General features: G+C 32.9%; 1 protein-coding gene and 2 pseudogenes across 1 annotated transcript; 2 read left to right on the top strand and 1 right to left on the bottom strand.

Moving 5' to 3' along the window:
• The first annotated feature begins 1,209 nt into the window (after positions 1–1,209).
• Positions 1,210–3,077, top strand: LOC146925552 (uncharacterized). The gene is made up of 4 exons (XM_085710454.1): positions 1,210–1,411; positions 1,511–1,806; positions 1,904–2,118; positions 2,284–3,077. Coding segments are annotated over exons 1-4 (519 nt in total). The 5' UTR covers positions 1,210–1,404; the 3' UTR covers positions 2,285–3,077.
• Positions 3,078–3,305: 228 nt separating this feature from the next.
• Positions 3,306–4,150, bottom strand: LOC146925551 (phenylalanine ammonia-lyase-like; annotated as a pseudogene).
• A 1,633-nt stretch (positions 4,151–5,783) lies between these two features.
• LOC146925550 (F-box protein CPR1-like) lies at positions 5,784–7,228 on the top strand (annotated as a pseudogene).
• Positions 7,229–14,801: the final 7,573 nt, after the last annotated feature.

Genomic DNA, 14,801 nt, shown 5'->3' with positions numbered 1-14,801 from the left:
TATCTGATTCTGTTTTGCAGGTTTGCTGAACCGATCTGCAACTTTACTGAAGCCCAACGTATTATTTAGCCCAAGCTGCTTCAGTATAAAAGGAAGACTTCCAGACCTAATTGCTCATTCAAGCCGTCAAGCTAAAAAGTTTAGATTTTTAGGGTTTGAGTCTTCATGTATTCTACTCTTGTATCGCTTGTGATGCAGGTTTAGAATCTATACTGTGTTCTTGCTAGTGTCGAGTTTAGATACTTGTTTAGGACTGGTTTTGTGAGTATTGATACTCTTGTGCATCAAACCGAAGTTGTGAAACAAGGTTTGGTTGTTTGTGTTGGAAGGTAACTTCTATTTTATTGTGGTTGAGGTCTGATAAGGTCACTGGGGCAGTGACTGACCATTAGGATAGTGAGATGGGATCTCAGATCTAGGAGTTCCTAGGTTGAAGTCTAGACGGGTAGGTCCTAGGTCATATAGTGTAAACGAGGAGTTTGCTGAGAGCTATTGAATAAGGACTACACTAGTGGATTTCCTTCCTGGCTTGGTAGCCCCCAGATGTAAGCGTGTTGTGCTGAACTGGGTCAACAAACTTCCTGTGTTCTTTATTTTCTGTTCTTTATTTTTCTTGTTTTATTTTTGTTTATCGCGCGATGTTGAAACATTGACCGGAACATTGCAAACGTTTAAAACATCTAACAGAACTTTAAAACAAGTGCGCTAGAATTTCACCAATGTTCTGATGGAGTTTCATCGGGCGTAGAAGGGAAAACTCTAGTTGAAGTGCAAGAAACTACTGATGTAGGGGACTTTGTAAGTGTATCAGAAAGACATGCACGAGTTGAAATGCCTGTGACCGACAATTTTACTGATTGTCGGCTGCAGAATGCATTTCATCTGAACCCGCCTTCATCTATGGATCAAATATCCGATAGAGGTTCAATAGATGTGCCAGTTTTAGATGGTGTTTTATCATCAAAGCCTTGTCAAGATACAAACTCCCTTTCAAATCCACCTTTGGAGCAACAAGTACCTGATGGAGATATTCCTATTATAGAGCTGGAAAATAGTCATGCAGTGGTAGATAATAGTACCACAAATGACAAGGGAGGAGTACTTGGAAATGTGACCAGTGCTCCCGTACCTAGACCAGTTAATGTCATGGAGCCTCTAGGACAAGGGAAACAAATGCCATCTGTGGAGTTCGTTGCTGACAAGTATTGAGATGGGGAAATTCAAAATTCTTCTCAACAAGTTCAAGTGGCATCTAGTTCAGCCATTGTTGTACCAGCCAATCAAATCACAGTGCCTTCAAAGAAGGCATCTAGTTCAGCCAATGTTGTTCCAGCCAATCAAATCACAGTGCCTTCAAAGCAGGTGCATCAATTAGCTGCTGCCAAGCAATCATGGAACTTGGCTATGTCACGTTTGTCTATTGTTCATTTAGCAACTGATGATGAACATCAGTTGTACAGTGTACACAGTCTCCCCACTCATCATTCTAAGGCATCTTCTGTGGTTCCAGATAAAGATGTTGGGCAGTCGCACTCAAACTCGGCACTTGTTTTACATTCAAATCAAGTTGTTGTGCACCCTATCTCAAATTCAGATCTTGATTCACGTACAGCCAGAAGAGTAAGAGTACAGTCTGGCTACCGAAGAAATTTGTCAAATCCTCTGGAGATGAATAATCATCCAATTCAATATACACCCCCTTCATCTTCCAGAAGGCCTCCACATTTGTCCTATGATCCGCTGAACATTGAATTTGAAAGAATACAAAAAGCAATAGAGCAATCTTTGAAAAACCACGAACATACGGTTAGTTTTTGGTTTGCTCATATTATCTTACTCTAATGATACTTATTCTAGGTATCTATCTTTTTTTATCACTAAAATATTATTCTTGTTGGAGCAGAAATTGTGGTTGAAATCTGATTTTCAAAAGGAATTAGCAGAGCTCCGAAGAAAGTATGAAGTTAAATTTCAGGAGATTGAAGTTGAATTTCAGCACACAAAGAAGACTCTGGACACAAATCTTAACACGGTTTATGTGAATAAGGTCTTGGCAAATGTCTTTAAGTCTAACGGTTTGGATCTTAGAGTAATGTGGTGCATCCGGAGTGCAGCATGGTATGTTTGATTTTCATAGACATCTAAGTTTTAATATTGCTTTTATAGCTTTGACTTGGATTGATTACAGAAGCCAACTTTCATTTTAGTTCCTTTCCAACTATGTTTCGTGTTGGTTTAGAGCTATCTGTTTCTAATATTTTTCTAAGGACTGTTTGATTTCAGATTTTTCGAGACAACAAGTTGCTACTCGACCATTCATGGTTCCTGGTTCTTCTTCCGGTGAGTCTCCTGTGACCAGTCTGCCAAGTCCTTCCATTGCTTCTAACTCGCGGCATTTGCTACCACCTGGTTACAATATGTCAAGAACTTTCTCCGGTATCTCTGCAAGACCACCTCTCATTAACACCAACAGGTCTTCAAATTCCCAAGATATTCGAGGTGTTGAGTTGCGTGCCCCAGCACCACATCTATGTTCTTCAAGACGCTCAATATCTGTTTCACCCTCCAGTTTCAATCCTCTTCAATGCAGGATTCCAAGTCAGACAGCACCTGGTAACCTTTGAGCAACTTCTCCTTGGTATGCTCAAATGGGACGCCAGCCTGACAGTGCAGGTAGTTTAGCCACTCCGAACTTGCCTGACACTGGTATACTTGGGAATGTTAGCAATCAATCTACTTCAACACCTTCGAATGTTATTTCAAGTATGTCAGATGTGGCTCCTGCTAACTTATACAGATTTGGGCCCCGATACCAGTAGCGTGGTGGCTAACTCTTCGCATATAGTTTTTTTTTAGTTTGGAGGGTTATATTGTTGGATTGATTGCAATGTCTTGAGTTTACTGGGTTAACTGTTTGGCAAAACAAAGTAATCAAAATTTTGTCTGATTTTTGCCGGAACTGGCTTGCGAAAGGCTCTGCAGTGATCTATATTGTTGTCTATACACTATGTGAATGATCACGGAAGCATACACTTGTGTAGTAATTGAATCTGGTTATGATTTTAATTTTTTTTGCATTTCTTAATAGAATACATAATTAAAATTCTACATTCGTAAAAAAATAAAATAATTCTATATTAAAATACATGATATAGTATCATCTTTGCTTTCTCCTTAACACAAGTAAATTATTGTATTAAAGAAATTATATGGAAAGGGGAGTGCCATCCCAAATCCTTGAGACAATGAAACATTGAATCAATTATCTTTCAAAGAGTAATTGTGTTAAAAAAATTATCAGAATCTTATGGTGATTTAATTCTCACCAGTTAAAAACTGAGTCCCAAATTCCTCTCTAACAAACTTATATAATGGATAAGACCTGATTTTCAAAAACACTTCTTGTTGATTCAACATGTTTAGGCTAAGACCCTTTTCAGTTCCTCCTCAAATGCACCTATCTTAAGGAACTTGAAAGCATTTATACTTTTCAAACCATTACTATTACTACTCCTCAATGGATGTTCCACAAGCACTTGCCTTAGCTTTTGCATGAGTGAACATGTGTCATTACAAGGGTCATCAATATATATATAAAAACCTACTCACAATCAACCACTTTAAGCAAATCTTTCTCACAAGACATTAATGATGAATCTCACCATTAACTTTCCACATTTAAGATTTTTCTAGCCACTTGGCTCACTGTTTTCTTAACTGTGATCTTTAGATTCTCCTCCAAATGCTTAAAATCTATTGCTTGACATAAAGCAATCAAGTAGTTTGAACACATAGGCTTTAATATATCTCAACAGCTTCTGCTGTTTTCCTAGAAGATATAATCCAAGTGAATTAACATCTTGATTATGCTGTTCAGCACTTTGAACATGATTAGTAACAGGATTAGCTAAAAACTGAAGCTCAGAACAATATGCAACCATTGCAATCTCACCGCCTTTTAGTCCATAATCCAAACTTAAACCTTTACCACCAGAGGTGTTTGAAGGCAAACCATTGTGTGAAGTCCTAAGTGCATATCTATCTTGTTTAGGCTTTCTATAAAAATCAATCTCATGCGTTTTCATCGCGGCATCAACTTCAGCAAAAATCGCTGACGTAATTTCAGATAAAATATGTTCCATCAATGATGCAGCTTCAATTTGACCAGGATGATACTTCAATTTATGTGTCAAATGATCTATAAACTCTGGTTTCCTTGCATAACTTCAGAGAAAATCGCTGACATAATTTCAGATAAAACTGTTAAGATATTAGCATCAAATAGAACTATAGAAGCTAAACCAGCACCAACACCAGTCCCATTAACAAGTGCAAGACCTTCTTTAGGTTGCAACTTGAAGAATTCTTCACCAATATGAGCTAAATTAAAAGCTTGTGAAGCATTTAGGGTTTCACCATTGGATCCATTAATAGCTTTTTAATTTGGTCTACCTGCTAGGAAATGGAATTAAGTCACCTGAAGGCTGAAGCGAATATCGATCCACGCAAAGATAAGCATGGTGCTATGTTGTGGTTGAGAAGTTTTCCAATGGCTTCTACTATTCCTGAGTAGCCTTGAAGAAGTGTGTTTATTCAACAACCATTGGATCCATTAATAGCTTTTTAATTTGGTCTACCTGCTAGGAAATGGAATTAAGTCACCTGAAGGCTGAAGCGAATATCGATCCACGCAAAGATAAGCATGGTGCTATGTTGTGGTTGAGAAGTTTTCCAATGGCTTCTACTATTCCTGAGTAGCCTTGAAGAAGTGTGTTTATTCAACAACCATTGCAGCTCTTGTTGCATTGTGTGGCAATGTATGGCATGATTATGTTCCAGCATTCAAAAACCTGTCACAAACATGAATTCCACAAAGAATCACAATTTGTTGTCATGATGATTTTATGTTAGACCTGAATACTTAAGAGTTCATGCTGAGTATTACATAAACGGATTTGGATCCTCTAAGAATCACAATTTGCATGAGGCTCTATTTTGAGTATGAGACACGAAGTTTGAATTACAATAATAGAATTCAAAATGTTGTAGAATATTATATTATTTAAATAAGAACAGATACCTAATTTAGTCTATGAAAAAAAGGGGTATCCAATTATTTTGATAAAATAGTTTTTCAAAATTACTAGTTCAGACACATTAATTGTTAATTATAAAAAGGGTCATGCTAACCGGTATCTCAGAGGCACCGGTTAAGGAAGCTAAAAGAGGAAATTTTAGATAAAATAGGAAATTTCTTAACCTTTTAATGCATTAAATACACAACTTTCAATGTAAAATATTACTATATTTGATCCTTAACCAGTGCCCGGCCACTTGTTAGCATTTCCCTTATAAAAAATTGAAAAGTCTTTTTGACCTTATATAAAAAATAGTCTTTTTGCTTGACCAAAAAAAAAAAAAAATAGTCTTTTTGAGGAACGTTTTCTCTTTCAATTTTATCTTTCACTTAATATTTTTAACATTTTTTTGTTCTTTGTCGATAATAGTAATACCTGTTTTATAGGTAATATTTTTTTATATTTTTCTTTTTGACAAGAGCTAATATTTTTTTTTTATATTTATCAATTAATAAATAAATTTTAGATTTACTTATCTTTTTTAGGGGTGAACTATTATCTAATAAGTTAAGAAAAGGTTATAATGTTAATTAATTTTTTTTTGAAGGAGTTTTTTTTTTTTTTTTGAGAACATTTTTTGAAGGAGTTAATTAATAATTTTATTGTACTTTTACTATAAATACATGGATAATAGTTCTTGTTCAATAAAATTCAATTCAGAGTAAACTCAAAAAAATGAAAAATCAGAAAACCCTCCTCACTCTCTAATCTGTCATTCCAATTGCATTCGAAGATGGCTGAAACGAATGGAAAGAAGTTAAAGGTAAGAAACAATTTTCATGTTCATGACGATCTTGCCCTTTTCATTTTATCAAAATTACCTCTCAAATCTTTGAAGCGTTTTGGATGCGTCCGTAAGTCATGGTCTCTCTTGTTTCAAAACCCTCATTTCATGAACATGCTCCGCACTCATTTCTCATCTTGGAACAGTTCCGATCACGGCGGTGGTGATACGTTTCTTTTCCTACAGGAGCCTGAACTGCCTGTGACACATGAATACCGTTACCACGGTGCGTTCTATTTGCTTCCCAATGAGAGGTTTGAAGATAGGATCAAATTTGATTTGCCACCTCCGTTTCAAAATGATGACAGTAATGCTTATGTTTTAAGTTCCGTTAGTGTCAATGGTGTCTCGGTCAAGATAGGAAGAGAGGGAGAGTATATAGCTTCCGAGCTGTATTATGGAATCCGGCTACAGCCGAATTCAGAGTCATTCCTCCAAGCCCTGATGAGTTTGAACCACCTTATCGGGACCCTGTTTTTTATTTTCATGGATTTGGTTATGATCGTGTTAGAGAAGACTATAAGGTGATCCGATATATATCATTTTTTCATCTTTTTGATGAAGAAGAAGATGTACCATTCGAAGATAGATCGTATGACCCCTTGTTGGAGATATATAGTCTTAGAAGTAACTCTTGGAGGATACTTGATGTCAATATGCCTGATTGTTATTTTGAGAAACCTCTTGGAGTGTACATGGATGGCGTGTGTCATTGGTGGGGTAAAACTGATTCACTTAATGTTGGAGGCTGTTTGGTGTCATTTGACTTGAGTAATGAGGTGTTGTTTACAACACCTATGCCGTTAGACATGGTGGAAAGTTGTGATGATGTATATGTAGAGAGACAATTGGTGGTGTTAAATGACTCAATTGCTTTGATCTCAAATTATTTCAAAGCTACTACTTTTCACATTTCAATTTTGGGTGAACTCGGTGTGAGAGAATCATGGATCAATCTCTTTAATGTTGAGCTCATACCTTCCATCGAGTGTCCCATTGGAGTTGGTAAGAAGGGTGATATTTGCTTCCGAAAAAGAGATGATGAACTTGTCTGGATTGATTTAAGCACCCAAATAATTAATGAGATTGGTGCTAAAGGAGAGATATATTGTTGTCAGATGGGAATTTACAAAGAAAGCGTTCTTCCAATTGGAGGAATTAATAGTTAGTTGTTTTCTAGTTTTCTTCATGTCATATGACTATGGTTGTTAGGATTTCTACCTGTATTCAAACTGGCTTGTCAGCTGCTCATATCATAATTATTATCAAGTGTATGACAATTTAAGAAGCCATTTTGTGATTTGAATCTGCTTTATCAATTTCATTTTAAAGGTTTCTTCTCTTTCTATGATGCTTCTCCTTTTCTAAGTGTCCTCTAATTTTATGTAGAAATTGCTTATTTCTCTTTTCGAGCAACATATCTCTTTTCGATCTTCATTACACTCAGGCGCATTTAAGCTTGATGGCTTACGAGATTTCATAGTGGTCTCGCAACGAAAGCTAAAATTCCAAAGCCTACTTGAAAGAAAGTAGGCAATATATTGGACAGAAGACAGCAAACATAGTAAACTCATAGCTGAAAAGTAGAACCTTCAACAGAAAATGAATTTTAAAAGTACGAATTATTATGTGCAAATATTTGAAATCAGATGATCAAAGGATACATGATAGTTGGACCCTTCATCGTGGCGTGAGTTTAAACATAAAAGAGAACTCGTTTCATATTAGTGATTTAAGCTTTTTGGGATTGCTCGGCAGGTTGTGAGATAGCACGCGATATCGGAATAGGCATATGATTGCAAAACTTGAAATGTATATGTCTACAATGTAAAAGAAATATTTGTTTGCTATGTTTCATATCTTAGTTTTATATATTAGAGTTGCGAAAGTTAAACATCTAGTTGTGTTCATGTAGGAATAAGAAGCTCGTTTTGGGATATCTCTCTCCCTCCCTCTCCCCCGGTTCTCTCTCTCTCTCTCTATATAGTTTTATTTTTGTCTAAGATCCTTTGATTTTGGTTATGATTTTTTGTTTTGTGATCTCATTACCCCCTTTTGATCCTACAAAAGTAATTTGATAAGATACTTCGATCTTGCTTGCAAATTTATGTTTTACGATTCTCTGCCCCCTTTTGATCTTCTGCAAGATTTTGATCCTGACAAACTATGTTAGATATGGGTGGACCGAAGAAATCAATATAACCAAGTGCAGAATTTGACTTACAGGTGGGTTACATTGGGTCTTCGGGTCGTCAATTTCGGTATTAGATGGTTAGTATTGGTTTAGATCGGATGTTAATAATAGACCCATGAGAAATCCAAAACCAACCGCCTACTATGTTTATACATAAATTATTAAATTTTTATTTTTTTATTCAACAAGATGATGGGACGAGTCACTAGTAGTACTAGCTAAATTGTGGGAAGCACTTGGGTGACATAATGTTGACATTAAATCTGGGCCACACAACACACATTGCCACACAACATCTGGGCCACACAACACATACAACACATTTGGGTCATACAACACAACACCTTTGTGTGGCCCAGATTTAATGTCACGGTGACATTATGTCATCCAAGTATTTTCCCTAAATTGTTTACCAGTCTTCTTTTCTTGAGCCCCAGACTCTCACTCTATCATGATAATTGCTTCTTGGAAAAATAAAATATTTTACCTTGAAAAATGGAGATAAGAAAGTGAACCCAATAGTCACTATTACTCTGTTAGGGTTATGGTGGCTTAAAGTAAATAACGCCAATTTTTCCCTAAAAAAAAAAAAGTAAATAACGCCAATTTTGTTATGGCTTTACTAGGTGGTGGTCAAACCTTTTTTGTGTTTGAGTATTGGCTAATCGCTTCATGTAATCTGACAGTTTGTAATTATTAAGGGTCTTTTTGGTACACTTTGTGCTAAGGAGACCTCATGCGCTGTTAATATATACTCCCTCCGTTTCAAAATATAAGCAAAATTTATTTTTTAGGTTCATTCATTTAATGATGTATGTGATCCATAATATATACCACATACATCATTAAATGAATGAACCTAAAAAGTAAATTTTGCTTATATTTTGAAACGAATGGAGTACAATTTTTTATTGTTAAAAAAAAACTACTACCTCCGTCCCTAATTATAAGACCCTTTTGAGAATTTTTCTTGTCCCTTTTTATAAGACCCTTTTGCTATTTCCAACTACATTAATTATTTCTTTACATACATGCCCCTATTTATTATACATCTTTTTCTTCAATCAACAATAAATAACATGTTGAAAATATAAACCAACCCTCTCTCTTAAAGGATAAAATTGTAAAAACAATAGCAATTACAAACATATTTAATACAAATATCCACTATCTTAATTCCCGTTATTTTTTCAAAAGGGTCCTATAATTAGGGACGGAGGTAGTATTAGAGGATCCTCTTCAATGAAAAAAAAAATCTAGTTTTCGGCAATCATTAAGTCTCGCTATTAATTACACACTATCTCTTCTTCTTCTTTTTTGCAAACTTATGGGTAGCCATAATTGCAATTGAGATTGCCACCAATGATTGACATAATATAGATTTTTGCTTATAATAGTGACCGGATGATATAATATTGATTAATTATTCTGTGATTAGTGTTCATTTTGATTTTAGGAATACTCTATGATAATTAATTCACATGATTGGAATTAAGAAAGAAAATGTCGTGAGGTATTATGAATACTTTTAGGGTGCGTTTGATAGTCAGGATAGGGAGACAGGATATGATACATTAATCATATCCTGTTTAAATCTCATGTTTGATGCACCAAAGGGATAGGATAAAATAAACCATTTTCCTATCCTATCCTGACTTTCCTTTGTAATTTCTATCCTGAGTATATGCTGGGTTAGAAATTATCCTGATGGGATTAGAAGATCATTCCTTATTTATTATCTTGATATTCTGCCATTTTTAAAATATTGTGATTTTTAAAATAATGATAGCATGTATTTTCTATTATAATCAATTACATGCCATTTTTATAATATTTAATTAATTATGATAGAAATTTTTTCATTTAATTATAATGATATCATGTTTGTTATCATGTGCGCATCAAACACATGATAGGATTAATGTTTATCATGTCCTTATCATATCCTATCTCTATCCAGCTTTATATCATATCTTGCCTATATCCTATCCTGACCATCAAACGAGACCTTAAGTCTTTGATTAATATGATATTTTCTCCGTCTCTAAATTATAGTCGTTTAAGGTTTGTGCACGATTATTTAAGAAATGATTAATTGTGTTGATTTCAATGGTAAAATTAATATCATTTACTAAAATACCCTTATTAATTGTAGTTAGTAGAGTAGTTAAGTTGGATGAAATTCAATAAATAAGGGTATAATAATAGAAAAAAATAAATATTGCATTAGTATTCTAAAGTGACAATTATTTTAAAAAAAAAATGCTAAAGAAACGATTTTGTGAGACGGAGGAAGTACGTACGATCAAATAGATAATATGTCGAATTAAACTTTGAAACCAAATCATAGCCTTTTATATCATTTGATCCGAAGATACGGGTTCAATCATTAGTTTTTCTTTCTTCCATGTAAAGAAATAAAGTATATACTAATAATCATTCTAAAATGGTACTATGGTGTATATTATGGATCAAATTCATGAATCCGAAAAATATTTTTTACTTATCATAGTTATCGAAGTCTCCGTATTTTATTATAAGCCGTTTTGACAAGGGTACTTAAAAGTAAAACCCATTTTTCTTTCTTTTTCACTTATGTAATTTTTTTAATATGCGTGAAATGATTAAATGAGTCACTCATTGTGGGATGAAGGAATCAAGATAGAAAAAAAAAAAAAAAAAAGGAATTTCTATGGTACACTCGTAAATTGAGGTGTACCGGTACTCTTACTTCCTAAATCTATAAATTAATGGTCAATTTTATGAAATAAATAGTTATTTGTCGGCATTTATATTTTAGAAAATATCATTTTATAAGAAAAACACATCATTCATTGTTTATAAGAATCATAGTAATTTTTTTTGCATATTATCGTATAGAATAATCAAAATTCTCTATTATGAGCGATAAAAATTCAATTTTATTTCGTTGACTCTTTTAGTGAATAAGATTTAATCATTATAATTATAAATGATAAAAAAATAATATTTTTCTTTAAAAAAAAAACTCATTTGACTATAAATTTAAAGGTTGGTGTACCGGTACATTCAAATATGTTGGGTGTATGGTAGAATTTGTCAAAAAATTAATGTTTCGTTAAAATTATAAACTGGTTTATAATAAATTGTAAACTGACTCATTGTGAGATGGAATCACTAATGTATTTGTCACAAATTGTTTATAAAAGTGACAAATAATAAAATACAGAGGGTGTACATAAGTTATTCTTCTTTTTTTTTGTATAAGTGTACATAAGTTATTCATTAAAGTTGAAAAGTGATCTTTCTTAAAATAATGATCGGATGAATATGCTAAGTGGTTTGCATAGAGTCTCCTATGCATTCCTTTTGCTTTTAAAAAAAGTTTATTTTTTTGTTACACTTTAAAAAAAGGTTTAATATGAAGAAAATGAAAAAAAAAAAAAAGGTTTAATTAAGCAAAACAAGTCTTAAATCAAGCACTCTCCAACATCACCTAAATTTATGACACCAACAATAAATATACATACTTAACACACAATTCATTTCCTTTATTTATAGAATAATTTTTTATTGAAGGATTATTTATATATTAATTTTACTTGCGTACGTAATACAAATACGATATTATGAAATCTATTTATATGAAGTTCCAGAATTTCCCGTCATTGTACAATTCGCATATTGATTCCCACCACGATTTCTACACAACCTAATCTCCAATAGCTCATTGGAGGGACAATGAAATTGAACTTTACGGGTAACCCAATATGTTTACTTATGGCATTTTCAAAGTCTGCTCTTAGATGAGGTTTGGAGGAGGTACTTGGCGAAATACCTTCAACCCCAATAGCTAATTGTTTATACAAAGCCGGTCCAATTGGGCTGCCACTAAAGCAAGAGCTTTAGGCCCCGAGTTTTTTAGGTTCCGTATTAGGCCTTATATTTTCGTACGTCAAATTTTGTAAATATGCTTACTCGAGGCTCAAGTGGTATGTAAATGAGGAGTCATAGTTAGCAAGTTTGATTTCGAGTTCAATGCTAACTATTTTATTGGTTATTTGAACCTTGAATTCATTTTGCCTTCATATTTCTATCAATTTAATTCGATGTCGGTGGTTTTAAATATATTAAGACAAGTAGTGTGTAATCGAAGTTTGTAAAATTAAAAATTTAATCTATATTTGTATTATTTCAATATTATTTTGTTATTTTAGGATTTCTAACAATTGGTAAATAATGTTTATATTAAATATTATTTTCAACACACGCGTGCGCGCGCACGCGCGCGCCCACACACACACACACATATATATATATATAAGGTCACACACTAACGAAGTTGATTATAGCGAAAAATGCTATACTCTCACAATGTGACAAATCAAAGTTTGATTTTTAGCTGACAAAATACTCATATTTAATTAGTATCTGTCACACATCATATAAAATTACTTTCGATTGAGGGAACTTATAATTTTTTTTTCTTAATTTTATCTTATTCTATCTAAACACATATAAAATGTCTCTATTTAAATTTCGCTTTAGAACTAAAAATACATTAGGCCAACCCTAATTAAGTCTGTTTCTTTTGGATTGTTGGGGCATTGACGTGGGTGAGGGTTTGAAGGCCAAACTCCATGAAGGCTAAAAGTGCTGGCTGGTTGCTTCACACATTTACCATTGTTGTTCCTGCACAAAGCTGGTTGCCATTGCAGCACAACAATGAAATGCTCATACTGAGCTATGCTATAGTTTGGTACGATTGAAGCATACTTATAGTTTATATGCTCAATTCTAATGACAAGAGCAATAAAAAACATAAGATAAGTTTTTTCATTGCAATGATGTTATGCATGTTTGGGTATTTTTTTTGGTTGCTTAAAACTATGATAAGAGTATGACTAAACAAAACTATGAGACTACATGTATATATAGGGAAGCAAGAGAATCATTGAGCAACCAATTATTGAGCAATTTTCCCAAAAAAAAATCATTGAGCAATTTGATTTGATACATTTCTAAAAAGAAATTTACAAAACACTGAAAAATACTTTTCAAATGATGTAATTTAACATTTTCATATATGGATGATTTTAAATTTAATGTTTATTTCCACACAATTTAATGTTATTGATTAAATTTAAATTGAATGCTATTATTATTATTATTATTATTATTATTATTATTATTATTATTATTATTATTATTATTATTATTATTATTATTATTATTATTATTATTATTATTATTTAGTATTTAATTTAATAAATTATGATAAAATTTCGTTAGTTAATTTTTTTTTTACAAGATTAATGTGCTTTATATGATCAACGTTTTTTTCTTTCCTTTTTGTTGGATTTTTTTGGGGACATTATTCTATAAATAGACTGGGCTTTTTTTAAATATAAATTCAATATAAACTTTTTTTTTACATTTTTAAAATCTGAAGAAAGGGATTTATTTCATTTTAAGATTCACTATATTCATCTTAGATATTTCCTAGTTACACCTCTAAATTATTTGATTACACCTAAAAATATTTAAAATTTGTTATAATACAGAAATTGTCTTTAAATTATTTCAGATGTTAAGTAAATTCAGCTGACGTGTGGTTGTATGACATTTTTAAAAACAGTGTCCTTCACACATTTTATGCGTTCCCTTAAGAAAAAAAGGTAACTTTAAATACGATAAACGCCTGCATAAGGTAGAGACGTATGCATGCCCTCCTTAGTCTTTACCAAAATTGATAACTAATGAAATTAGGTTCGTTTCTCTTACTTGATAAATATTACTTTGTTCACATTGTAAAATAAGTATAAAATATGTTATCTTACTTGATAAATTGTCACTTTGAAAATTAGTAGGATAATTTTCAAACCGAGGCCAACAAAGGTCACAATCAGTGGATTGTGAACCTTGTTGTCAGTATTACGACACCACAATGGTTGCCTCTACAAAATGTTGATGGCCATTCTGCCACCATTGTGTAATATTGATATGAGGCAAGGCATACTTGTGGAATGGTAAGACATATGAAAAGCAGAATGATAATCTTCATCATGACTAAGGAAGGGATTGAGTGTTAAATTGTTGGTTGTGTATGTTTGAGCTAAAGATCATTAGCATGTGTGTATGGTAGTATATATACGTGAAATTCTGCACATGCAAATTGCAAATAGGAGGATTTTTTTTTTTATTTATTTATAAGTGTTTTAAATTAAATATACGACATATATTGTTAATTGGTCTTCGACAAAAAATGCATGCAAGTGTGTGTCACAACGACTACCGGTTGAATCATCAAATTACAAATTAAACTATAAATGAATCGGTTAAAATTATAATATATATTATTGATCTTTTCAAAAACATTATAATATATATTATTATCTTATAAATCTTTCAAAAGAAATATCATCTTATAACTCTTTGATTTTTCACACTGGTGACATCTATCACACGCGTGCACCATGTTCACGTCTTGGTCGTAGTCGTAGTGCACACGCGTACATGTGTGCATGTGTGCATGCGTACTTTATAGACACACCTTCTAGGGAACATTTCCCGCGGATTTTGTTTTCGCAATTAAATATTACTTTAGCGGATTGACATGCGATCAATAGTAGCAAGGTTTGCTATTAACGGGATATTTCAAACAATACAGACCCTCATCCAAGTAGGTGCTCCACCAACATTAAAA

This window comes from Medicago sativa, chromosome 5, assembly GCF_051527215.1.
Source record: "Medicago sativa cultivar Bolivia chromosome 5, Bolivia_mono, whole genome shotgun sequence".
Lineage (NCBI taxonomy): Eukaryota > Viridiplantae > Streptophyta > Magnoliopsida > Fabales > Fabaceae > Medicago > Medicago sativa.
This window is presented reverse-complemented; position numbering and strand designations above follow the sequence as displayed.